Source organism: Ctenocephalides felis, unplaced genomic scaffold, assembly GCF_003426905.1.
Source record: "Ctenocephalides felis isolate EL2017-DRISC unplaced genomic scaffold, ASM342690v1 CF-g0.4_SCAFFOLD_01492, whole genome shotgun sequence".
Classification (NCBI taxonomy): Eukaryota; Metazoa; Arthropoda; class Insecta; order Siphonaptera; family Pulicidae; genus Ctenocephalides; species Ctenocephalides felis.
The window spans coordinates 4,882,490-4,907,711 of NW_020537646.1; the positions used below are offsets into that span (position 1 = coordinate 4,882,490).

A 25,222-nucleotide genomic window follows, 5' to 3' on the forward strand; every position below is an offset into this window, starting at 1 on the left:
AGCCAATTCCAGAATGGACGCATTTTAGAACACCAGTACCTGCACTCTGCGCCCAAAGGACGATACACGAACGTAGCCCAGACGGTATGTAAAAAAATATAAAAAAACCATCATTAACCATCAAGTTAAAATTATATTAAGCAATTTACTAATTTAAAATTTAATGTTTTCCTATATTCGATAATAGACAATAATAAATATTTATTTAAAAAATTCAGGGTTAAAAAAGAAAACGTTGATTATAATCACAAAATTTTGTAAAGTATTAAACTAAAAATAACTGAACTATGAAAGAATTTCTATATATTAAACAATTGATTTTTTACCTATTTTTTCAGGCAAAGGATACTTCTTCTCATGGCGTGACCCACAATTGGCTGGTGTTGAAGAAGATTGGTTGGGCGTCCGCAACTTCTGCCGCCAACGTTGCATGGACAGTGTCAGTTTGGAAACCAGTGCCGAAAATGAATGGATCAAGCAAAGAATTGTCAATGGAAATGTAAGATACATAAAACTGAAAATATAATAACTTTAAAACATTGAATATAATTTGCTGGAAGAACAAATAGTTCTTGAGAACCTATCGTACACCAGAATATTTGATCCGATTTCAAATGAGTAGTAATAGTTACTTCAAATTTAAATATACAGTTTTGCTTTCCAATAATTTAAGGGAATTCTTGATGTTATCTTAATATAAATAATTTCTTAAAAGCTCTTCAATATGCAATAATCTTTAAATATTTTATGGCAGGTACTTACCTTTTGTAGTATAATTTCATAAATTTTCTCTTCATGTAATCGTTTCTACAAAATAATTTTCGATTATTAGGTGAAATACATCTGGACCAGCGGTCGTCTATGTGACTTCAAGGGCTGTGACAGACCAGATTTACAACCTGTTTCCGTAAATGGATGGTTCTGGACCGCCGAATTGCAGAAACTTGCCCCAACCACAGACAGACAACAAAACGACTGGTCTGAAGGAGGTGGTATTGGTCTTCCCCAACCAGACAACAGAGTAAGTAAAAAAATAATAATAAAAAATAATTATTTCATAGTAATAAACTTATTTCGAATAACTTTATCAGTCACTTCATGATATCGATTGTACAAATTTTTAACACTAACTTTTCAGTTTTAGAATATTTTAGTATTGTAAAGAGAATTCGAAGTTATAAATTATTCAATTTAAACTGTAAAGTAAAACTATTGTGATCGTTAAGAATATATATAGTGTGAGTTTAAATTTTATTAAAAAGCCAAAATTATTCTAAAGAATTTACTGAGATTAAGACCAATTAAGAGAGATTACTTAAATGTCTCTAGATCATTGGATTGTCATTGAATGTCCCAAGAAAGTCCATATTTCTAGTAAAATAAGAGGTGTTTTTTGGAAATTTTAATTATCTATTAATACATATTTCCCCCCCCAGGAATTGAAACAAGGTGGAGCAACCGAAAATTGTTTGGCCGTTCTGAACAACTTTTACAACGATGGTGTCCATTGGCACGATGTCGCCTGCCACCACCGCAAGCCCTTCGTCTGCGAAGAAAACGATGCCCTCCTGAAATACGTCCGTTACACCAACCCCAATCTGAGGGTCTAACCAAGGCAAATTGGTCGCCTCCAATTAGATTTATAAATCGGACCAAATTTTAATTTAGATATATATATTTTTATTAACGATGACAAGTTACATCCTAACTGTCGTCGAATCCAATTCCGAACTGATTTAAGTTATATAGATTAGTAATATATTTTAATGTATATTATTTTATTATATTTTATATGATTGTTGAGAGATGTTATGTACACTGCCCGTATAGATGTGGACCTCAGGAATATGCTTAAATTGATAAGAAAATTATCCTGTAAGTTTTATAAAAATAAATAATTATTTACATACAAATTTCACATTTTGTAAAAAAAAGAACAAACAATTTAATTTCAGCAAAAATAAATATACTATAAACTTCAACAATTGTAAGTAATAATTGAGAAACAAGTTCAATTTACAATTAATCATTTCTGAAAAAATATCCATATCTAACAACATATATATTTGTTGTTAAAATAACCAAAATTATAAGAAGTATTAGTAAAAATTCAATATCTGTCTTAAAGTGTTCAAATCACATACATTTTAAACATTTCTATATGAATTTTAATATTATGCTAGAAATACACGAAAATATAAAATCATTTAATATCACTGATTCAAAATTATTAAGATATTTTATTTATATTCTGATATAACTTATACAATAAGAAAGTTTAATTAAATAATGTGAAAGCAAATATCTAAAAGTTATAGAGAGATGAAATGATGCTGTAAAAATTCGATAACTTTATATAATTAAATGATGATGATAAAGTTGATTTACTATAAAAATGGTGACTAATTACTTTCTCCGAATGCACATTAGAATTCTCTTAGAAATTTCTAAACTTCTATAAATTATGATCAGTGAAATGAAAATTATGATAGGAATGAAAAACAACTATACTATATACATGAATATTGAAAAACGTCTATTTGTTAGCGTGTATAATAAAAAATGAATTATAATATATTTCTATTGAAAATTTTAGTGCACATTGATATAAATTATATTTAAATATTTGATAATATTCACAATATTTAACCATTATAATTTTAAATATTCTATATTATGTGCCACTCACGTTTAAAAAAATACGATGCTCTTAAATGTATTTAAGACTTTTCGCCTACTGGTTTAATTATGAGTTCGTGGACCTAAAACAAATTTTTATTTTATTATAGTAATTAGTTTAAATATATAATTTACAAAAATTTTAATAAACAAGCAATAACTCGTGTTTCATATATTGATTTCTGAAAAGTTTATATATTGATCAGAGAAGTATATGCTGATCTCGTTAACGTTAATGCTAAACTGCTATAGTATATCAAAAGTTCAGAAAAAAAATTTCTTATGACTTTATTTTTGACAAATTTATTTATTTTAGTTTATTACCTGAACATGTTCTGGGGTACCCAAGACAAAAAGAATACTTTGAGAAATGTCTTCTGGCTGCAAAGTCGGATGATGTTGTTTTATTTGATCCGACTGTTCTTGACCAAATGGTTCTTCTAAAAATTCTGTTGCTACATGACCAGGACTTATGCTCTAAAAAATAATAATCATAATTAAAAATTTAAGCTAAATATATTTGATATTAACTTTATTTTATACTTACAGTAATTTTAGTTTTGCTCTTAAGGTAGTTCATTTCTTGTCTTAAAGTTTCTGTTAAGGCAGTAACGCAATGTTTTGAGCCTGGGTATATGTTGAATACTGGTGGAAAATCGCCCAAGTAAGGAACATGATGTCCTGTCAGGCTGAAAATTAATAATAATGATATAAAATATATCAAATAGATAGAATAAGAATTAAAAAAAACTACGTAGAGAAGCCACGTAGAGAAATATTATTATCATAATATTATTAAAATAACTGTTAAATATTATAATACAGTAACAATAACTGCATTAGTATGAAAATGAAATTATTTTGCATTTATCCTTAATTTTTAAAATACCTCAATAATATTTCTAATTTACATTCATATTATTTTTGAATAATTGTACCCACGATAAGCGATTGTAAAAATAAACAACTATTGATTTCCATGTCTTGACATTATTTTAAAAAGCATATATTATAATGTTATGCTAATTTCAAGCTAAATTGCAAATTTCTTATGCACTCAATAACTACTAGTTATCTGTTGAAAACAGAACGTTTAAATTTGTTTTGTAAAATTAGAAATATCAAAATAAGGTATTTCTAATAATATTACCTGTTTATATGAATAATGTGACCAGCAACATCACGTTCTTTCATAGAATTAAATGCTTCCCTGGTGCATATGCAAAGAGCCATTACATTTATATCCAAAACAGTACGCAAATCATTGCCATTATCTGGTGTTGTTAACATTGTCATCCTAAAAACATATTGATTAATTACCAATAATATTGTAATATTAATAAGTAAAAGATATATCAATCAAATCTAGCAAAGCACAAATTATCTATCCAATTGGCAAATCAGTAGCATATGTTTCAATAGTATAGATCAATTAATAAACATTACTAATTTGTTATTATGCATTCAATTATGCATGATGATTAATTTTGCAAATAAATTGCAAGTCATTGTTATGATGCTAAAATAACTGTTCAACACCATGACAATTCAATAATATCATAACCGTGTTTATTAACTTCATCACAATGTATTGTATCAAGGTTGTCATCACATTGTGATAATGCCATTGAAATAATTTTATACAAATATAATTCTATAATTAATAACTATGAAAGATCCAAATCCACACTTTCAATCTTTGTAATTAAAATTATAACATACTATTAATCGAATCGAAAATTAGAATAAATAAATTATAAAACTGTCTTTTCACATTTTTTGTGCTCGGATTTCAACTTGGTATCTGATATCAATATTAAAATGTTATAAAAAAATAATAATAATTACTTCATCATTCCTGCGTTGTTTATCATGACATCAACTCCTCCAAGATTTTCCTTGATCCACGAAAATACATCCATGATTTCACTTTCTTTGGCCAGATCGCACTTCTTAGGATAGAACTTTCCACCCTTGCTGGTGTCCATTTTTGCAGCATTTTCCTAAAGAGATTTAGGATGGATTTGGGATTAAGTGTATAATAAATTATAGATTTATATATTTATAAATAAGAGATAAATTATAATTACCTCCATACGTTCCAGACGTCTTGCTAAACCCACAACTTTCATTCCTGCCTCAACAAGATCTTTCGAAACTGCTGCTCCAATTCCGGCACTTGCTCCGGTAACAACGGCTACTTTTCCGATCCATCGATCCATTTTCTAAAAATATAAATAAAAACAAAATGCATTAATAAATCAATAATATATTGAGTCCTATAACTGTTAACTTGGCTTTGGGATAAGGAAGAGTCCATTAATCACGTGTGGTTTTTAGAGGCAGGGGGTGTTTAACAAAAAATCAAGAAATATCACGTTTGGGAGGGAGGGTTATAATAAGACTTTGCGTGTATTTATTATTAATCTGATTTTTTTTTAAATCCAAACATTTTCAAAGAAAATAAAATAAAAATTTAACCAAAAATACACGTGATATTTGCGGGAGGGGGAGAGGGGTTAATTTTGAATATCACCAGGTATCACCAAAAGGGAGTGGGGTTTCAAAATGCCTTAAAAAATCGATCACGTGATTAATGGACGACCCCTCACCAAACAGTTGGTCTACCACTATTTGATAAAATTTATTTATCATTTTCTAATAGTGATGATATCACACAAACTATGAAATTAAAATTAAATAATTATTTATTGTTCTTATTGATCAATGTTATCAAAAAATGTAACAATGCTTCATTATATACTAGCATTTAGAACAAATAGTGTTTAAAGTTTAAAGTATTTTGTTGATACTTTGCTATGAAAAAAAAATACTATGATTGAAATATGTCATTGTCTTTAGATATTGTGTTAAACACAAAAATTACAGTGTTTAAATAGAAACTATTTAAAAAGTACATATATGAAATAAACAATCAGTAAATATGTTCGTGCCAATAGAATTCCTTGATATCCTTTAAATTATTCTTATATTTTTACATCTCTTTATAATTATGTTAATATAGTGTAGTTTAGGTAATAATATTGTGCTTACTTCTAGAAATATATAAAATTTTATATAATTTAGTAAATGTGAAAATAGACTTATATACACATATATAAAATATTAAAATATTAATTAGGTTATGAATTAATATAACTAAATTATAAGTCATATTCTACATAGCCAATTGGCGGTTTTACAAAAATAAATGAACAAATAGTATAAGTATATTGCTCTGTACAAAATTAATATTTATATTATAAAAATTCTGCATGATGTCTGATGTTCTCAAAATATATTAGCCCTTCTACTAGTATTTGAAAGCATAAATAAATTAATATCTTGTTTTATGGTAAATATCATGAGTAACTACACAAATTATTACAGAGTTGTTTGGAATTAGCAATCACGTTCTAACGCGCAATATTACATTCCCAGATAATTTGTCCTATAAACATATGATACTAAAGTATAAAATGATACTAAAGTATGGCAAAAATAGAGATAAATTTTTGTTTCAAAAATGAAAGAAGTAACTACATCTAATATTATTATTAATATATTAAAAATATTACGTCTTATTACCACCATAATTGTGATTTTATAAAAAAATGTAATATACGAGAATGCATAAGATACGTGGTGTGGGAATCTATATGGTAATATAAGATCAAAATAAATTAATAAATTTTTCAAATAAAAGTGATACATAAGTAACACATATGATTTTATACATCCAAAACAAAGAATATTACCAGTTTACAAATTGTTATTCATGTTATTTCGTGTCAAAAAGCATGTTTAAATATTTAATAGCTGCTGTTATTTAAATAGCAATTATCATGAACATCTAGGATTATTGCATGCAAAAATATCTTGTATATAAATCGCTTACCGATGTCCAATTTCGTTCTTCGATAATATCAGAACTGACCTGACTTGTTTTCAGAGGATGAATACAATTGCTAATGGGACAACAGCAATTTATAAACATGCTCGAACAAATGCATTCGCGCTATTCGTGCGCACTATGACGTTTTTTCTAGGACTGCAATTAAAAAAATTATTTAACAAAGATTGCAAATACTATAACAGTTGTATTATTGACTTATTTTCTAAACACCGATAAGAGTTTATAAATATTAATATTTTAATTTTTGCTTTTTTACAAAAGAAACTAGTTTCATAATTTAGAAAAAAAATCTTAATCTTAATTTAAAATAGTGGTAATAGTATTGAAACTTTTGATTCCAACTAAGCTAAAGTTTCAATTTTATTTCAGCTCATTTTGAATCAAGTATTAATTTAAGAATTATTATCAATATGTAAATATACAATTTCCCAGTGTTACCTTTTTAATTAATAATTTGTTATATACATCCAAGTCCACTAGTTCTGCAACCCTCGTCTTCTAATTGCAACTTCTTTCTAGTATATAATTTGTATTTTAACAAAAATATTATAACCAAGTTATTTGTAGAGAATATCTAACCGACAGATCAAAACTGAATACAAAAATTATTCTATTGTACATTTGTGTAATTCAAAATCAATACGCCTCCTCCACATTTAAAATTATCAGTTATATCTACATTATATCCATATCTAAAATCTATATGTATTGACAAGCTATTAAAATATAAAATAGAAGTATTTATAGTTATAAATATGAATTTAATAGCATTTAAATTGGTTTGATTTTAAGGACCTAGATCACTTAATAAGTATTTAAAAATATTAAGTAAAATCAATGGTCCAATTGAATTTAGTTGATTTTTTTTCTCCGGTATTCTTTAAAAATGATTTTGCTATGATTAGGTTAGATAAACCATGAATTCTTAATTACTTTTTACTAAATTTTTACTAAAATTTAAGAAAAGTAAACATTGATCTATTCTGTAATGGTACAAAAATAGAAGACATCATTATGTTTGTAATTGATGTGTGATTTTAATTTACAGTATAAAATTGATATACAAAAGTAATATTTTAAATGACTTATATTTTCTTTGAATATCTTGTAACTATATACAATAATAATATAATTGTATATAGTGTGCAACATTCACATCACAATTTTTCTCCAATGGGTTTGATAATAAGTTCATGAACCTAAAAAATAATTAAAGTAGCTATATTATTTATACTAAATGTTTATGTCTAAAGAAATTATTTGATTTATAATCTATTATTGAATATTGTAAGTACTTAAAAGAAATGTTAAATAAACAAAAAAGCAAAAAAGAGCTACTTTTTACATTGAATTGAACGTAGCAGATTTTTATAAAATGTGAATTAATAAATAATAATAACATTTGTTAATAAATTCACTAACCTGCACATGTTCTGGTGTTCCCAGTGCATATAAAACAGCTTGAGAAACATCTTCAGATTTCAAGCTGGGATTATTAGCGAGGAACATTTCTTTTATCTCCTTGGATGGAAAAGAACCGTCAAAAATTTCTGTGTCGACTACTCCTGGGCTTATACTCTTTAAAGATGGTTAGCCAAGATAAATCATAAAATAGATATATATATATTCTTCTATTTAAATTTAATTTACCGTGACTTTGGTTCGGCTTTTCAAATAAATCATTTCTTGTCTGAGTGTTTCGGTTAAAGCAGTGACACAATGTTTGGATCCAAAATACATGTTGGCAGTTGGTGGTGCATCGCCTGCGGATGGAATGGAATGACCACCAATGCTAAAAATTTGGAAAAAAATATAAATCATAGAAAAATAAAATGTGTCAATAGATATTACTACCTGTTAATGTGTATGATATGTCCAGCAACATCTCGTTCTTTCATGGAATTAAAAGCTTCTCTGGTGCAATAACACAAAGCCATCACATTTACATCAATTACAGAACGGAGATCATTAGAATTTCCAGGATTTACTAGCATGTTAGCCCTATAAAAAATTATAAAAAACATAAAATGTCAAATTTTCATTATGTTCTAATATATAATATATAGATGTTTAATGAATATACATTATTATTAGAAGAAGTAAGTTGTATGCATATACCAGTAAAAATTATTCCATGAATAAAAAAAATTTATCTACTATCAGTTAAATACGGTATAATCGAATTTAATAGTTCTGAAATATAAAACCAAAAAATATCCAATTTTAGAATCTGTAGCTTCAAAGCTTATTATAGCCAAATATTTAATTCTAATTTTAAAATGCTAAAGTAGGATTTTCATTTAAAGTATGATATTTCCAATAATTTAAAAAATAGATATTTAATTTTATTTTTTTTACCTGACTATTCCAGCATTATTAACCAAGACATCAACACCTCCAAAGGTTTTCTTAACCCAAGCAAAAGCTTCCAAAATTTCTTCTTCTTTAGAGACATCACATTTTCTTGGGTAGTAATGCCCGCCCTTGCTAGTGTTCATTTTGGCAGCATCTTGCTGTTGAAACAATAATTAAAATAATATTAATAAATAAAAATATTGCAAATACAATGAGGAGAATAAAAACATAAATAAAATGAAAATTGATATTTTATAATTTTTGCCAGGGTTCACACAACCTAATAGACTCAGAAGAACAAAATTTATAGAAGAAGCCTCATAGTTTCATCATTAAATTTTGTAATGTAATATGTTTGTATTATCTTTCAAATAGATATGTTATAATTTCACAAATACTTCTAAGAGATATAATAAAAAATCATCAGCATTGCTCCAGTTACTGAATGTCTTTACAGCTCGTAATTGAAATAAACAAAACAAAGGTTAATTGCAATTTAATATTTAGCAATTTTAGTAGTTTTTTAAGAGTTTAATTTTAATTATAAATAAAAAACATCTAATTACCTCCATTCGTTCCAGACGTCTTGCCAATCCCACAACTTTCATCCCGGATTCGACCAGGTCTTTTGCAATGGCTGCTCCGATTCCGGAACTTGCTCCGGTAACAACCGCCACTTTACCTTGCCAGCGATCCATTTTTATTTAAAAAAAATCTTTAGAAATTAATCTTCAATCGAAACACTTGGTAGCTATTTAGATTTTAATTGTTTTTTTTGGTAAACATCTTTATATATTTTAATTCATATCTTAAAATAGATAAGTTATCATGAAATAATTAAAGGTTGCATGGAAGTATTTGATTTTTGGCAATGATATTGACCAATCGCTGTAATAAAATTATTTACAAATTAGGAATTAAATCTATACTCGGTTCTAGACGATTTGGTAATATTTTACAAAACAATTAAACTAAGCATTTACAGATTATACATTTATACTTACTTAATTACTTATATTTATATAGATTAATTAAGTATTTTACAGTGTTATATGGATAATTATTTATAATTTTATTTTAGTACTTTGTTTTTGAAGACCAATTCGTACAATTAACAAATTAATTAACTATTAACTAAGGATGCTACAATTAATCAATTTACAATACTTTTAGCAACACTATTTATATTTGCAAATAAATAAATAAAATATTTTTTTCTAAAACTTATCTCCAATAGGTCGTATAGTCAGCTCATGAACCTGAAAATTTTATGATTTAGGTAAAAACAAATGAAAAAATTTAAATGAAATCCAAAATTGCGTACCTGGACGTGTTCTGGTGTGCTCAAACAGTACATAATTGCTTGGGAAATGTCTTCTGGTTGCAAATGTGGATTTTGGTTGAAGAATTCCTTACGATCAGGTTCAGGAACTATATCGTTCAAAATACCGGTATTTACCACTCCTGGACTGATACTCTAAGAAAAAATATAATTGATAAATGATAAATATAGGCAATATTAAATTCATTATTTAATTAAATTATAATTAAACCAATATATAAAGAAAAAAATGTATTAAACCAATATATAAATAAATAACTGAAGCGAATTATTAATCGAACTAAGAAATCGAGCGTAATGGCATGTGATTAATTAGAAGAACTAGAACCTAAAACCAGAATTAATAAAGATGTTTTAATATAATTTTTAATTCATCTACACAAATATCTAATTTAAGGGTAGCTTCTTATAATATAAATTTTTAAATGAATTTAACTCTATACCAATGCTTTAAAAGAGAGCTAATTTTTTGCTTCTATAAATATGGCCCTGATTATTATTATATTTCTCTAATTATGGACCTTGATTATTACTAATAAATATATTAAGCTTCTTACCGTGACTTTTGTCTTACTTTGAAGATACATCATCTCCTGCCGAAGTAATTCAGTTAAAGCAGTAACACAATATTTTGAAGCTGGATACATATTCATTGTAGGTGGTGTATTATGGTTAGCAGATATCGAATGTCCATATAAACTAAAAAAATAATACACAATAAAAGCATATAAAATAAATAATTTTCCATAAATCAATTACCTATTGATGTGAATTATGTGTCCAGCAACATCGCGCTCTTTCATAGAATTAAAAGCTTCTCTGGTGCAGAAGCATAGTCCTAATACATTGATGTCTAAGACTTTTCGCAAATCTTCTGCATTTCCAGGATTCGTTAACATATTTTTTCTTAAATAATTTGTCATTAAATAATAATGAAGCATGAGTATAAATAATTATATATGTGTGTGTTTATTAAAATACCTGACTATTCCAGCACAATTCACTAAAACATCAACGCCACCAAAAGTTTCTCGAACCCATTTGAATGACTCAATTACTTCACCTTCTTTAGAAATATCACAAGCTTTTAAATAGAGCTCACCAATAGTAGATTGCTTTGATGAGAAAAATGATAAATAAACAATATAATGGAATTTAATAAAATGTGAAAATAAGGCATGGTAATAATGTATTCACCTCATTTTTAGTTGCTTTAATGTCTAATCCAATAACTTTCATTCCTGCCTTCAAGAGGTCTTTGGCCACAGCCTGGCCAATTCCGGAGCATGCTCCGGTCACCACAGCTACTTTATTCTGCCAACGATCCATGTCTTGTGATAAAAAAATTGCAACAAAATATAATTTTAACGTATACAAATAGTTTACACAAGATCGTCATGAAAGTACATACAAAACAAGCAAATTTAATTTACATTTCAATATTTTTTATTTAAATTAATAATACTAATACTAATAGTACCATTAAAAAATAGTATGTAATAATTATTACTTACCTCGATCAAAACACAGTTCACAGTATTTCAAACAAACGCTCTAAATTTGCTTATCAATGTTGTTTACTTTAATTTATGTAATCTACAAAACGATAAATATGTAAGAAATTACTAAGCAATTAAAAGATAATTATAGTGCGCCGGTACACAAAATTATGAGAATCGAAACTGGTTGTGTTGGTAAAAATAAAAAAATAAAAAAACTTATATATAATATTATAATTTAAATTATTTATACAATATTATATTGAACTAATCTACTGTTTTTCTAAAATTATTATATATTTTTTAAATTCTTATTCAAGTCACACATTTTTTCATGTTGAATACACAACGTCACGAACAAGACTAATGAAATTAAATCGTCCTCAATTGAACGAAGCAGAATATTTATTTAGAGATTTATGAGCACAGGATTTTTAAAAAAGTATATGATATGCCTTATAAAATACAATTTTCATACTGCTGAAATATATTATCAATTCAAAAAAAATATCTAGAACTAATACGATTTTTAGTTCAGTAAGATGCATTTTTACCATTTTTTTAGTTTTTAGTACAAATTTTACCATTTTTTTAGTACACATGAAAAAATACAGATAGCATAAAAAATTTAATTATGCAACATATATTTATAATTGGAATAAATACAAACATAATATTTGATAAATTATTATCATTATTTTCCTACAAACCTTTAGAATTTTTCACCCACTGGTCGAATTGTGAGTTCGTGAATCTGAAAACAAATCAAATATGAAATAATTTATTCTAGTTATATTAAAACAATATTTTATTACCTGTACGTGTTCTGGAGTTCCCAAACAGAACAAAATAGCCTCTGACACATCTTCTGGTGATAAATGTGGATTTTGTTCCAAAAATTGGGCACGATACTCTTCTGACACAAAAGTCTTTAATATTCCAGTGTCGACGACTCCAGGACTAATACTCTATGATAATAAAAATCACAAAAATATTTTTCCTGTTGTTAATTTTAAATTATAAGGAATAAAAGGTTGTATAATTACCGTTATTTTAGTTTTATTTTTCAAATATATCATTTCTTGTCTAAGAGTTTCGGTCAGGGCGGTTACACAAAATTTGGATGCTGGATACATGCAAAGTGTAGGTGGAATTTCAGGGTTCACGCCAACATGATGTCCAGTCAAACTTAAAAATAAAAAAAAACTATTTGTTTATCATTGAACTTAAACTACTAATAAAACTATAACATTTCAGGCCAACTACTATTTGCCATTGCTTTGCTAATAATTTATCAATATCATCCACACTGCTGTATCAGCCAACTCTAATGACGACTATCATACAATTATTTTCAAATTATGCATACCTGTTTATATGGATGATATGACCACTAACATCACGTTCTTTCATGGAATTAAAAGCCTCCCTGGTAAAATAGCATAAACCAAGAACATTTACATCTAGTACAGCACGTAAATCATCAGTGTTTTTTGGATTCGTCAGCATATTCATTCTAGACAAATAGACCCAGTTAATAAAAAAACTTAAGCAATAATTATTTCACGTGCTTGAAATATAATTAAATATCTGACTTAATTCACCTGTTGATCCCTGCACTATTGACTAAAACATCAACTCCTCCAAAAGATTTTTTAATCCATGCAAAAGTGTCCAGAACTTGCGGTTCTATGGTGACGTTGCATTGACGTGGATGAAGTTCACCGCCTTTGGTTTTATCAAGCAACTCCGCATTTTTCTGCAAACACCAAATTTATTCTAATATAATTTTATTATAAATTTTATTATTTTATCGTACCTCCATAAATTCTGTTTGAAGATCCACGCCAACAACTTTCATGCCGGCTTTGACGAGGTCTTTGGAGACCGCGGCACCAATACCAGAATTGGCACCAGTGACCAGAGCTACCTTGCCAAGCCAACGATTCATACTGAAAAATAATAAAAGAATAATAGTATTAATTAATTAAATTAAATGTAATTGATTTTAAGTAAATATTTCAAAAAATAATTTGAATAGCTTCAAAATATTACATAAAATTGTTCGGTTAAGTACTTATTGCACCTTCACTGTGACTGAAGTATTTTATTTTTTTAGTAAAACAAATATGCCTGCTTGTTTTAACAATATGCATAAATATGATAAATATGCAAAATTATTGGAAATGTTTAATAAACACATTTTCCGCATTACCTTTATGCAAAATAATATTTATAGATAAATATAAAAAATAAGTTTAAAAATAGAACAATTATGTAATATATAATATAAATATATAAGAATCCTTTTTGAATAAATTATGCATACCAATTAGTTATTTTAAAAAAATAATTCCCTAGATAAAATATATAATAATATTTCATTTTATTAGTTTTTTATATATTTAAAGCCTGAATTTAATAAGAAATAAATAAAATAGAGAAATATGCCAAAATAAAACATAAAACTCTGATTGATATGGTACATTAATATTTATAAATATATCATAATATTGATATGATACATACATTTATTATTTATAAATACAAAATTACGATAGGTTATAGCAGAAAAATTATTATATTCATTTGTAGTTTTTATATTTTTCATGGTGTATAATATCAAGAACAACGCAAATTTATATGTATGTTTATTACCTAAAATTTGAAGAACATTAGATTTTTTTGTTAGATATTCAATTTCTTTAAAAATTTACATTTTACCTTATAGCTATTTTTCTGATTATGTAATATCTCCTTACATAACAAATAAATCATTTTTATAATATATTTTCACCGACTGCTCTCACCATGATTTCGTTCACCTAAAAATATTTCATGCAAAATTAACTACAAATTATGATTAAAATATTTCTTAAAACATAATTTGAAAAATAATAAGTATCAATATTGTAAATTTTTCACCTGAACATGTTCAGGGAGACTCAAACAAAATTTAACACAATTCGATACATCTTCTGGAAGCAAATGAGGAAATCGATCTGTAATTTTATTCTTAGTTTTATCAGATGAGAAATTTCTTGTCATATTTGTTGATGTCAGACCTGGACTTATACTCTAAAATGTAATAATAACCGATAATTAACTTTATTTTTTTTAAACAGAAACTGCATAATTTAATAATTACTATAACTTTAGTTTTGTTTTTCAAGAAAGCTATTTCTTGTCGTAAAGTTTCAGAAAGAGCTGTTAGACAATATTTCGAACCAGCGTAAATATTTGTCATTGGAGCAATTCCTGGGAATGATAAAACAGAATGTCCTGCCATGCTGAAATAAATAATTTATAATATTGAATATATCTAATAACAATGACTTTTATTAATCTTACCTATTAATGATAATTATATATCCAGAAACATCACGCTCTTTCATGGATTTAAAGGCTTCTCTTGTACAAAAACACAATCCAAGTACATTGACTTGTAATACATCACGAAGATCATTTGTATTTCCTACATTTGTTAGCATATTCTTTCTACGACATGATATTTAAAAATTTACACATTTATTTTTACTACGTCACATAGGATTCTAATTAAATTTTGTGAACATAAGTTGTAATTATGATCCTGATGTGTGTACCTTATAATACCAGCAGAATTGACAAGAACATCCACGCCACCAAATTTTTGAGAAATCCAAATAAATGAATCTATTACTTGTGTTTCTTCACTTATATTACAAATTCGTGGATAAAGCGCTCCCACATTTGATCTACTCATCTTATGAGCATTTTCCTGCAAATTTTTTGAAAACAGTTGTTATTTGCAAGATTTTAACGCACATAACAGAAAGAGTTACCTGAATAGTTTGGATCTGAAGATCTAAACCAATCACTTGCATGCCCAATTGTGCAAGATCTTTTGAAATTGCTGCGCCCATTCCGGAATTTGCTCCGGTTACAACAGCTACTTTTCCAGTCCAACGATCCATTTTTAAAATAAATTATTAGAGGTAATTTAATAGAACAAATCTGAGCCTGGATCTAAATCTGTTGAAAATTGATTAATAACAACAGATTCATTAAAATGAACACAATTATTTATTAGGTAATCAGTTACTAACAGCTAGAGGTAATTTTTGTGAAGCAGAAAAAGACAAGAGAATTCACATACCTTGTTATTCTACCCTCAAAGTTATAATTTAATAAAGAAATATTATCAGAAAATAATATTTTACAAACAATGAAAGAAAATGTATAGTTTATTTCTTCAATAAGATAATACTTCTCTGACAATTTTGTTCTGCATTTAACATGTTTCTGGAAATTTAGTTTTCAAATAAATGGATTTTATTTCACAATGCAAAAATATAATTTCATGTAAATATTTTAACATGCTGATAAGATAATAAAATTATAAGCATTGCAAAATTTAAATTATGCGTGCCATTCAAAAGAAATATACTGAATATATCTACACTTCCGATTCATAATTTAGTTAAAATTTCTGTAGTTTAAATGACATCAGCTTCATCGATGTTTTTGATCTATTTTACTAAATCAGAATAAAAAAAAATTAAAACAATATTGAAGCTACCAAACCTTTATTATTTATATTTTTAATCATCACAATATTCAACCAATTTGAATCTTTATATTTATATTACATAATGTTCCCTTCATTTAAATTTTGTACTATAAGATTATTATTAAAACTTCTCCCCGACAGGTTTAATTGTAAGTTCATGCACCTAAAATAATTAAACCAAAATAAAAATAAATAAAAGTATAGCACAAGAAATTTTAAGCTAATTTTAATAAAAATCAACTGACCTGGACATGTTCAGGTGTACTTAAGCAGTAAAGGACAGCTTGAGAAATGTCTTCTGGGTTAAGATATGGATTATATTTTAAAAATTCTTGCTTTTTTTCTTCATCCATTGCTGCATCGAAAATTTCCGTTAAAACTACGCCTGGACTAATACTCTGAAAATTTACATAAAAACATTTCGTTTAATATTCTTCGAAATTATTTATACTCTAATGCTATATATAAAACGAACAGTGTTATAAATATTTTTTTCTTTTGCATAGTTTTATTGCCAATCAAAATAAAATACATTTTTTAAGGCAATAAGCTGGTTTGCATGCATTTAAGAAATTATCTCCTATGAGATATATCTCTTGTTTTCTATTTTTTGACAATTATTTAAGATCGTATGGCCATTTTAGTATTATAAATATAAGAAAAAAGTAGTATGATTTAAATATCCAAAAACAACTATAAACGTTAATCATCCAGATGAACATCGACACATCTGGAGCTTTGTATTATGTGCACTGTTCATTTTTGCATTAAAAACATATGTCTAAATAGGATCTAAAATTTTAAATACTTACAGTAATTTTAGTTTTACTCTTCAAATACATCATTTCTTGTCTAAGTGTCTCAGTAAGTGCAGTCACACAGTGTTTAGAACCAGGATACATGTTCATGGTAGGAGGAACATTTGGAACCAATGGTATCGAATGACCAACCACACTTAAAAGTTAAATTATTAATATATCGTTGGTAGTAATATATTGTAATTAAATTGTTGGTCTTCAATAAAATTTGCCTAGTTACCTATTTATGTGAAAAATGTGTCCAGCAACATCACGTTCTTTCATGGAATTAAAGGCTTCTCTTGTGCAAAAACAAAGTCCCAGCACATTCACGTCTAATACACTTCGTAAATCATCTGAATTACCGGAATTCGTCAACATATTCATTCTGTTAACGAAAAACAGTAAAATCTATATTTTTATGTAATTTATAATAAATGTTTTTGTATGTAGGTATCTTTTTGTCTACCAAACTATATGAACATTAGTGTTAACGCCAGAGTACTCTAAATGATTTTTTGAAAGCATATGTAACAATTAATATTATTACAATATTGGAAATAATATAAAAATACGATAACGTTAATATACAAATGACAATCAAATCAATTATGATGAAACACGATAATTCATTTAATTATCAATTATAAATTCACCTGACGATTCCAGCATTATTAACCAAGACATCAACACCGCCAAGATTTTCTTTAATCCATGAAAATGTATCCAATATATCTTGTTCTTTGGAAACATCGCATTTGCGGGCATAAAATTTGCCTCCATTCTTCAGGTTCATTGATTGAGCGTTTTCCTAATAAGAAAAAAATGATAATTGATAATTTGAACTGATGCGTTATCAATTTAATTGTATCAATAGATAATATTCAATGATTCAATGTCAAGTTTAGTTTTGTACGATATTTTGGACGAAGCATACAATACTTGTGTTAAAAAAATATGGTTTAATTAAATAGTAAATAGACTGGTGTGCGACCTGAATGGCTTGAAACGTCGAGAAAAGCAAAAAAAGCTCCTTTAAGAATTTTTTTATTTATAATGAAAATGTTCATTTATATACATTATTAATAGTTGTAATTTTTATTATCTAAAAATAAATTATTTTTTAAAAAAATATAAAATATACCTCCATTTTTTCCTTTCTTCTTGCCAAGCCCACGACCGTCAATCCTGCCTCCACAAGATCCTTAGTAATAGCTTCTCCAATTCCTGCACTTGCTCCTGTGACAACAGCTACTTTTCCTCGCCATCGTTCCATTTTTATTTATTTTTAATCACTTATTAAATTAATAAAATTAAAATAAACCCCAGATTACTAATTACTTCTCGTACCTTTTGATATCACAAGCAGACTATACACTACTGAATATTTCTGATATGTGATTTATACAAGGTGTTGCTGATATATGATAAATCACAATGATGCGATGTCCATATGAGAATCTTGATGGAGATAATTACACCAAAAATTAATCTGTCCTTGAATTATATTTTTGTCAAGTCATAGGTATACGAGTTTTTGCGTGATGCCTTTTTAATATCCAGAAGTGTATACGGAAGTTATGTAACATCACTTACTTAATATTCGGTTATCAAGAGTACGCACGCATGATTTATAGAAGAAATGTATATATGTAAACGCTAATTATTATTCCAAGTTCGAAAAATTTTGCACTAATCTGCTAATTACAAAGAAACGGCTCGACCGATCGTCGCTCAAAACTAATCGACGCGAGTCCCTTGCTGATTCATCAAATATCCAGATGACTGATAAAATATTTCAACTTGTACAATTATTTGAATTAAAAAAATATTAATATTTTATCTAATTCCAAATGCAGCAAGGATGGACGAATCAGGGATCATCTATTTTTTTATGACCGTATGCAAATACATAACTTATTGTTAGTAAAAAAAGTCTGTACAATCTGTATTAGTAATAAATAATAAATAACAATAATTTTTAGAAATTAATTATGTATTTACTTACTTTTAAACCAATTTTCAAATATTTTAATATTTACCGAAAATACTATTTAAATATTTTAAGTCAACTCTCATTTTTGACTTTAGTTCTAAAAATTTCACATTTTCCTACATCAATTCTTCTGCAAATTGAGAAAATATAAACAAAGACGTTCATTCAATAAAATAAGTTTATTGAAATGCCACATATATATTTTAATCTAATAATAATATTTATTATGAATGGTGCAATCTGGGTGTTTTAATGAAAAAAGCGATACGGGTCAATATGTATTAGCAATGCAATTTTTAGAAGTTTTCTCCTTGAGGCCTTATGATCAATTCATGCACCTAAAAATTAGATAATAGATAATTAATCTAAGATGATTCATTTGATTTAAATGAAATCTAATTTTATAAAACATCTATACAAGAGATTGATTTAACCGCATCCAATCACATGAACTAAACTGATTTCATTTGAATAAAACTAATTATTATTTTAATATATTTTACCTGCACATGTTCTGGTGTGCCTAAACAATAAAGCACTGCTTCAGAAATATCTTCCGGTAAAAGATGTGGAGTATTTTTCAAAAATTCTTCAACCTTTTCGGGTGTCGACTCTTTGCAACCATTTCTGTTGCAACAAATCCTGGACTAATGCTCTAAAAGGAAAATAATAATCATTGAATTGCAAAATAAAATAATACTAATATAAACAATCATTTATATTATAATGTATTATTATTAAGCATACCGTAACTTTAGTTTTATTTCCCATTTTAATCATTTCTCTACGTAGAACTTCAGTAGAGGCAGTGCAGCAAAATTTTGTACCAGGATAAATATTTAGATTGAATCCAGGAATTTCAGGGACCCAATGGCCTAAAACACTAATTAAATATAGAATGTAAATATATGTAATATTTATTTAAAATATAAAATATTTATTGATATTGTTTTCTTCCAACTTGTTCACCATAATCTGTTTGAGTGCACGGTTTCTGAGTGTAATTATAATCTTATTATAATCTTATACCATATATAAGTATCTGAATAAATCTTGTTCTGCCCTAATTTCAAGTTATTCCAAAGTATCATATTTCCCATAATTTATTCTCACATTCCATTTATCTCTTTAAGTAATTACTGTACGCATGATTTGTGCAAGTATGACGTCAATTGCAACAAAATTAAAAAGTAATAACATGGTTTGAAGAATGTTGCACCGACTATTAGATCGTCACATTTCAAGTGTGCAGGTATATAGTTACATATAATAATTATTTTTATCTGATAAAATGTAAAAAAATTGGTGGTAGATTGAACTAAAAATGTACATGTGATGACAAGGGAGTAATACTGATAAAATCTTTACAATCTTACATTTTTTCTCAATTACGATATTTTTATGTTCAAAACCCATTGTATTACAAAAACTAAACTTACCTGTTAATATTTATTATGTGTCCAGCAACATCACGTTCCTTCATAGAATTAAATGCTTCTCTTGTACAGAAGAAAAGACCAAAAATATTCACATCCACAACACTGCGAATATCATCAGTATTATCAGGATCGGTCAGATTCACATTCCTAGAAAAATTAATACCATCTAAATTAATACATTCAGAATCATCATCAAGTTTAAAAGTTAGTAAAGCAAATGCGTACTTTGAAATGCCAGCATTGTTAACTAATACATCAACTCCTCCAAAAGTTTCTTTGACCCAAGCAAATGCATCCAGGATGTCCTGCTCTTTTGATACATCACATTTAACTGGATAAAATTCTCCATCATTGGATGTATCCATTGAAGCTGCATTCTCCTGAAAAATATTAAATTAACAAATGAAATCAAACATAACCACTACTTGATATCCGATGCCTGAACAGAATCTAACCCCTGTGACTTAGTTTAAAGATAATAGGTACTCTACTTGAACCACAAACAAGCTTTTTTACAAATAATAGTAAACCTTCAATTATATTTTCTTACTTCCATTTTCTCGATCCTCCTAGCAAGTCCCACAACTTTCATTCCTGCTTTAACCAGGTCTTTTACAATTGCTTCACCAATTCCTGCACTTGCACCAGTAACCACTGCTACCTTACCTTGCCAACGATCCATCGTGAAATAAATGGTGAACTGCAGTTAAAGATCTATAATATTCATTATTTATAAGCAAACCTTCATAATCATAATTATGAAAATATAAATACGTAAGCTGCATTTTGAGTACAATGAATATTTATTACAAACATCAGAATGTGTATACACGCAGTTGATAATAGACTATTACACTGCCCATCAAAACAATTACCAGAAAATGTTTACTAAATAATGTGCAGTAAAGGGCGTGCAGAGAAAAAAGTTAGTGAAGAGAATTATTCAAAAATCATTTTTACAATCCGGTATGAATAAAGATAATGTTTTTGAGAATAACACAGATATTTAATTTTCATATAAATTACAAGTCGTCTTCAAGAGAAATCGAGTTTGTTAATTGACCATGGCTTTTAAACCTAATAAGACACAACTATAAAAAAAGTATAATTTATAACATTTTTAGACTCGAGATTAATTCATAAGTAATAATTCTTTCTAAGTAAATTGATAATTAACTATATATCAATAATTTTTTTTTAATTTTATTATTTCTTATTTATGTGATTTATACTTGTAAAATAATAAATCAGAGAAAATATACGCCAATGTGTTGATTATGTTTACACATAAATTAGTTTTCGTCACGCTTACCAAAAAATATTATTATTCTTGCATAAATACATACCTTAGGATAACTAATACGTCCTTATAAATAAAATATGTAAAACAAAATAAATTGTAAGTTAATTTGTAAACACATGTGGTTCAGTGAATTTGTTTATGGAAATATTTAACGATAACACATAAACTTTTATCAAGTCATATTATTTATAATTATCGTTTTATAATATGTAATTATAAATCAATAGTTTCACAAAATAAATGAACATGTTTGGATAAATAAATTATTCTGAATAAAACATAAAATGATCCTATTTCTTTTGCATTGTTGGGATGAGCCTAAATTGATGAAATAAGACAAAGATTAAAATAATAGCTAAATTTGAACGATAAATATGATCATTATTTCAAATATTCAGATTTTGTTTACAGAGCAATTTTTTAATTCTTAAATTTAATTTTTAAACAAGCATTTATATGTATACTTAATAGAATATTGCTTTATAATATCAAAATCGTCATGCCTATTTTTCTATTTATATAATCGATCAGTTCCCGTTTTTTTAAAACTATTTTTATTTATATGCTATTAAATCAACCAATAATGAAATAACTCGTTAGATATTCTATACACGTTTTATTGGCTTTTATGAGCATTTATCCACTTAAAATAATATAATTTTTAATATACTATTATATTGTTCCAAATGTATTTTATTGAAATTGTATCATATTGATTTTTCGTATACAATATTTTTATATCCATTTCATAGACAATTTAAATTTATACACGAATATGAGATATAAAAATGTACATTTTTTACCGGTCATTCATCTATTGAAGTATTTATGAATACTTCTGCTATAGAACTCTCACTTGTATAAAATTTTTATTTAGCAATGAAATTTGCTAAATAAAGCTTATAACTGTTTACAATACCAATCACATTATTTATAATTATTTAACATTTATTATAAGTTCATTTAATATTGAAGTAAATATCTAGTACAATCAATAACATTAAGGAATTTCTCGAAATTGTACTACATTCCTAAACACATAACCAGAAGGACCAATTTGAAAATTTAACCAAAATTTTAGACCAAAATTTAACTGGTATATACCTATATTATTATTATAATAAAAGAAAATTAAATTCAATATGAGTTATACGATATATGAAATATATTAATATAATATTTGAAATAATTAACATTGAGACCAATGCTATCCTTCACCCTATGGCGGATCCAGGGTTGGGTCAGGGGGTTATGAGCTCCCCCCCCCTGATATAGAACACTAATTTAGCAATAAAGTTACTTTATAATGATTTTAATTATGTATTTTGTTACCAAACGCATTTTATAACTTGAACATATAACTTATTATAGACGAACGGCGGAGTCAAAGACTTCTAAAATTTAAGGATTTTCTAATCGTATTGCGAATATATGTTCTATACATAATTTAATTAGGTGACACCCCCTGGTGCCTATCTGGATCCGCCACTGCCTTCACCATGTTTAATTCAATTAAAATAAAAACTTATGAACGTGTACATAATAAACAAAGTAATAACAGCAATGTTTATAAATTAAAATCTTCTTATATTATTATTAGTAAATTTGATTTCTAAGGACTATATATTATGAATAAAATGAATTTACAAATATAATTTGCAAGAAATATTTGTGTCACTTACCGGACGCAACTCGCAGTAGATGCACACTGCAACTGCAACTGATTGTGAGAACAGAACGTCATACTGGCTGCAACATGCAATAATGCACTGAAAATTCAAACTCACGTAAATAAATGATCGGCTTGGTCTTATTTGGCATTGAAATAACGCACACTGCCATACATATTGCATAATAGTTGGTCAGTAACCATTATTGTGCCTTCTCAATTATTTTTAACTTATCGATTGTACATACTTTGTTATTATCGAATAGGATGTGATGCATTCGATGTGCTATTTAAATGAGTTTTTAATAGTACTAGTCATTATAGCACTTAATTACAGCAGTTAATTATACTGCTATAATAAGTCTGTGTCTATTTTCATATATTAGTATGAAATTAGACACAGTAAGGATGTCTCATTAGAATAAATTCAGCAAAGGAGTAAAGGGGTTGGGAAAAGTCTCGTGCAAAATATCATATGAACTTATACAATATAAATTCATGAACACAAATATAGAAACTTTGATTAATCAACTATTCGCTTTATAAGTACTAGTCACTATCCATTGAATACATATACACATAATTATCTTATTAATAGCAATTAGAATTAACCAGTCCTATTAGCTCGTCAACTAATTTCTTAATAGAATTGGCTTATATGTGGCAACTAAAACAATCTTACTTATTTTTATATTTATTCATTTATATAAACGCCAATCGACTATGTACAATGAATTTATAATATAACACTAATAATTTCATAACTTAAACTACTAATAAAAAATTGAATACTAACATTTAATATATAATACACATACACTTAATGCATATTACTTTGGTAACATATAATAATTAATTGCACATATTATTTCATTATATAGATGCACTTTAAGGTATTAATTTTTTAGCTTTATATTGCTTACTACTTTGGCTAATTTATTTAAAGGATTGCAATGCATGTATTTTTATGGTCTTAATTGTATTAGATCAAAGTCCTTGTCATCTATATTTGATAATTTTTTATTATTACAATTTCTGGAATACAGATAATTTTTTTTAGTAAAGTTATCAACTCCTGGTGAGAACTATTTTGACTTGAAAACATACTGCTATTTATATTTCCCAGTGAAAACCGATGTCACTACTGCTTTACATCAAGCTGTCCGTGGTCGACATCGAATTTGATGTCCCTGTTTTGAAAGTCCACTAAGGAACACAGGGAAGTCAAAATATAAATGTAAATTACAGGCCAAAAATTATCAGCCATGTAAAGATTCATACAATTTATAACATGTTATATTAGATTACACTTTTTATTTACGGTGAACTAAGTATGTTGGCTTTGGCAATGAAACTGTTTGAAAAATAATTGCCCTAAGAAATGAATTTAATTTTCAACACAAACTACACAAAAAATAATAAGATAATCATTAAAATTAGATAATCACTAATATCTAATAAGAGATAAAGCCAAAAAGATTCTATAATACACCTTTAACAAAAAAATGTTTATTTCTGTGTATTTTCTCTTTATCATTCGAAGTGGTCCTGGTACTATCCTTAATAACTTTAATTTTGCAACAACAATGTTCCAGGATCAATTCCAGTCTCAAGCAGCTTGATATGAAGCGGTAGTTATATCAGTTTTATATACTTGAAAATATAGATTTTAATA

At 26.9% G+C, this 25,222-nt stretch overlaps 6 protein-coding genes and 1 pseudogene across 6 annotated transcripts in view; 1 reads left to right on the plus strand and 6 right to left on the minus strand.

The window, feature by feature from the left end:
• The window catches only part of LOC113369848, a 3,982-nt gene extending 2,353 nt beyond the window's left edge, over positions 1-1,629 (plus strand). The window contains exons 3-5 of the mRNA XM_026610447.1: positions 339-499; positions 833-1,021; positions 1,437-1,629. Coding sequence (XP_026466232.1) covers positions 339-499; positions 833-1,021; positions 1,437-1,610 — 524 coding nt within the window. The 3' untranslated portion in view covers positions 1,611-1,629. The remainder of the gene's footprint in view (positions 1-338; positions 500-832; positions 1,022-1,436) is intronic.
• Positions 1,630-2,720: 1,091 nt separating this feature from the next.
• On the minus strand, positions 2,721-9,648 carry LOC113370305. The gene is made up of 13 exons (XM_026610974.1): positions 9,507-9,648; positions 8,954-9,104; positions 8,450-8,596; positions 8,246-8,387; positions 8,018-8,173; positions 7,757-7,794; positions 6,578-6,677; positions 4,770-4,904; positions 4,528-4,682; positions 3,830-3,976; positions 3,227-3,368; positions 3,004-3,156; positions 2,721-2,762 (listed from the first exon to the last, which is right to left on the minus strand). Exons 1-13 carry the CDS (start codon positions 9,646-9,648, stop codon positions 2,721-2,723), a joined length of 1,650 nt encoding a protein of 549 aa, XP_026466759.1.
• A 519-nt stretch (positions 9,649-10,167) lies between these two features.
• On the minus strand, positions 10,168-11,621 carry LOC113370308 (farnesol dehydrogenase-like). Its single transcript, XM_026610977.1, has 6 exons — positions 11,490-11,621; positions 11,274-11,407; positions 11,052-11,198; positions 10,850-10,991; positions 10,275-10,427; positions 10,168-10,209 (listed from the first exon to the last, which is right to left on the minus strand). Exons 1-6 carry the CDS (start codon positions 11,619-11,621, stop codon positions 10,168-10,170), a joined length of 750 nt encoding a protein of 249 aa, XP_026466762.1.
• An 882-nt stretch (positions 11,622-12,503) lies between these two features.
• Positions 12,504-13,742, minus strand: LOC113370309 (farnesol dehydrogenase-like). The gene is made up of 6 exons (XM_026610978.1): positions 13,611-13,742; positions 13,396-13,550; positions 13,161-13,307; positions 12,838-12,979; positions 12,607-12,759; positions 12,504-12,545 (listed from the first exon to the last, which is right to left on the minus strand). Exons 1-6 carry the CDS (start codon positions 13,740-13,742, stop codon positions 12,504-12,506), a joined length of 771 nt encoding a protein of 256 aa, XP_026466763.1.
• An 829-nt stretch (positions 13,743-14,571) lies between these two features.
• On the minus strand, positions 14,572-15,747 carry LOC113370310 (farnesol dehydrogenase-like). The gene is made up of 6 exons (XM_026610979.1): positions 15,616-15,747; positions 15,397-15,551; positions 15,143-15,289; positions 14,940-15,081; positions 14,717-14,869; positions 14,572-14,616 (listed from the first exon to the last, which is right to left on the minus strand). The coding sequence occupies exons 1-6, from the start codon at positions 15,745-15,747 to the stop codon at positions 14,572-14,574; spliced, it is 774 nt and encodes a 257-aa protein (XP_026466764.1).
• A 685-nt stretch (positions 15,748-16,432) lies between these two features.
• LOC113369844 (farnesol dehydrogenase-like) lies at positions 16,433-18,487 on the minus strand. The gene is made up of 6 exons (XM_026610443.1): positions 18,285-18,487; positions 17,797-17,951; positions 17,382-17,528; positions 17,156-17,297; positions 16,589-16,741; positions 16,433-16,506 (listed from the first exon to the last, which is right to left on the minus strand). The coding sequence occupies exons 1-6, from the start codon at positions 18,414-18,416 to the stop codon at positions 16,465-16,467; spliced, it is 771 nt and encodes a 256-aa protein (XP_026466228.1). The 5' UTR covers positions 18,417-18,487; the 3' UTR covers positions 16,433-16,464.
• Positions 18,488-19,382: 895 nt separating this feature from the next.
• Positions 19,383-23,680, minus strand: LOC113369845 (annotated as a pseudogene).
• Positions 23,681-25,222: the final 1,542 nt, after the last annotated feature.

What these genes read in the sequence shown, in the direction of transcription:
- LOC113370309 (XM_026610978.1), bottom strand. Translation starts at nt 13,742, where the DNA reads ATGAATCGTTGGCTTGGCAAGGTAGCTCTGGTCACTGGTGCCAATTCT. An exon ending in AATAGTGCAGGGATCAACAG is followed by an intron (nt 13,308 to 13,395) that starts GTGAATTAAGTC and finishes CTATTTGTCTAG; the next exon opens with AATGAATATGCTGACGAATC. An exon ending in GAACTCCAGAACACGTACAG is followed by an intron (nt 12,546 to 12,606) that starts GTAATAAAATAT and finishes ATTTGTTTTCAG; the next exon opens with ATTCACGAACTCACAATTCG.
- LOC113370305 (XM_026610974.1), bottom strand. Translation starts at nt 9,648, where the DNA reads ATGGATCGCTGGCAAGGTAAAGTGGCGGTTGTTACCGGAGCAAGTTCC. An exon ending in AAACCCATTGGAGAAAAATT is followed by an intron (nt 6,678 to 7,756) that starts GTGATGTGAATG and finishes CATTTGTTCGAG; the next exon opens with CATGTTTATAAATTGCTGTT. An exon ending in AGAGCAAAACTAAAATTACT is followed by an intron (nt 3,157 to 3,226) that starts GTAAGTATAAAA and finishes ATTATTTTTTAG; the next exon opens with AGCATAAGTCCTGGTCATGT.
- LOC113369844 (XM_026610443.1), bottom strand. Translation starts at nt 18,416, where the DNA reads ATGGAACGATGGCGAGGAAAAGTAGCTGTTGTCACAGGAGCAAGTGCA. An exon ending in AGAGTAAAACTAAAATTACT is followed by an intron (nt 16,742 to 17,155) that starts GTAAGTATTTAA and finishes GTAAATTTTCAG; the next exon opens with AGTATTAGTCCAGGCGTAGT. An exon ending in GTACACCTGAACATGTCCAG is followed by an intron (nt 16,507 to 16,588) that starts GTCAGTTGATTT and finishes TAATTATTTTAG; the next exon opens with GTGCATGAACTTACAATTAA.
- LOC113370310 (XM_026610979.1), bottom strand. Translation starts at nt 15,747, where the DNA reads ATGGATCGTTGGACTGGAAAAGTAGCTGTTGTAACCGGAGCAAATTCC. An exon ending in TTCAGATCCAAACTATTCAG is followed by an intron (nt 15,552 to 15,615) that starts GTAACTCTTTCT and finishes AAAAATTTGCAG; the next exon opens with GAAAATGCTCATAAGATGAG. An exon ending in AAAACAAAACTAAAGTTATA is followed by an intron (nt 14,870 to 14,939) that starts GTAATTATTAAA and finishes ATTACATTTTAG; the next exon opens with AGTATAAGTCCAGGTCTGAC.
- LOC113370308 (XM_026610977.1), bottom strand. Translation starts at nt 11,621, where the DNA reads ATGGATCGTTGGCAGAATAAAGTAGCTGTGGTGACCGGAGCATGCTCC. An exon ending in TTAAAGCAACTAAAAATGAG is followed by an intron (nt 11,408 to 11,489) that starts GTGAATACATTA and finishes TTCTCATCAAAG; the next exon opens with CAATCTACTATTGGTGAGCT. An exon ending in CACATAATTCACATCAATAG is followed by an intron (nt 10,992 to 11,051) that starts GTAATTGATTTA and finishes TTATTTTTTTAG; the next exon opens with TTTATATGGACATTCGATAT.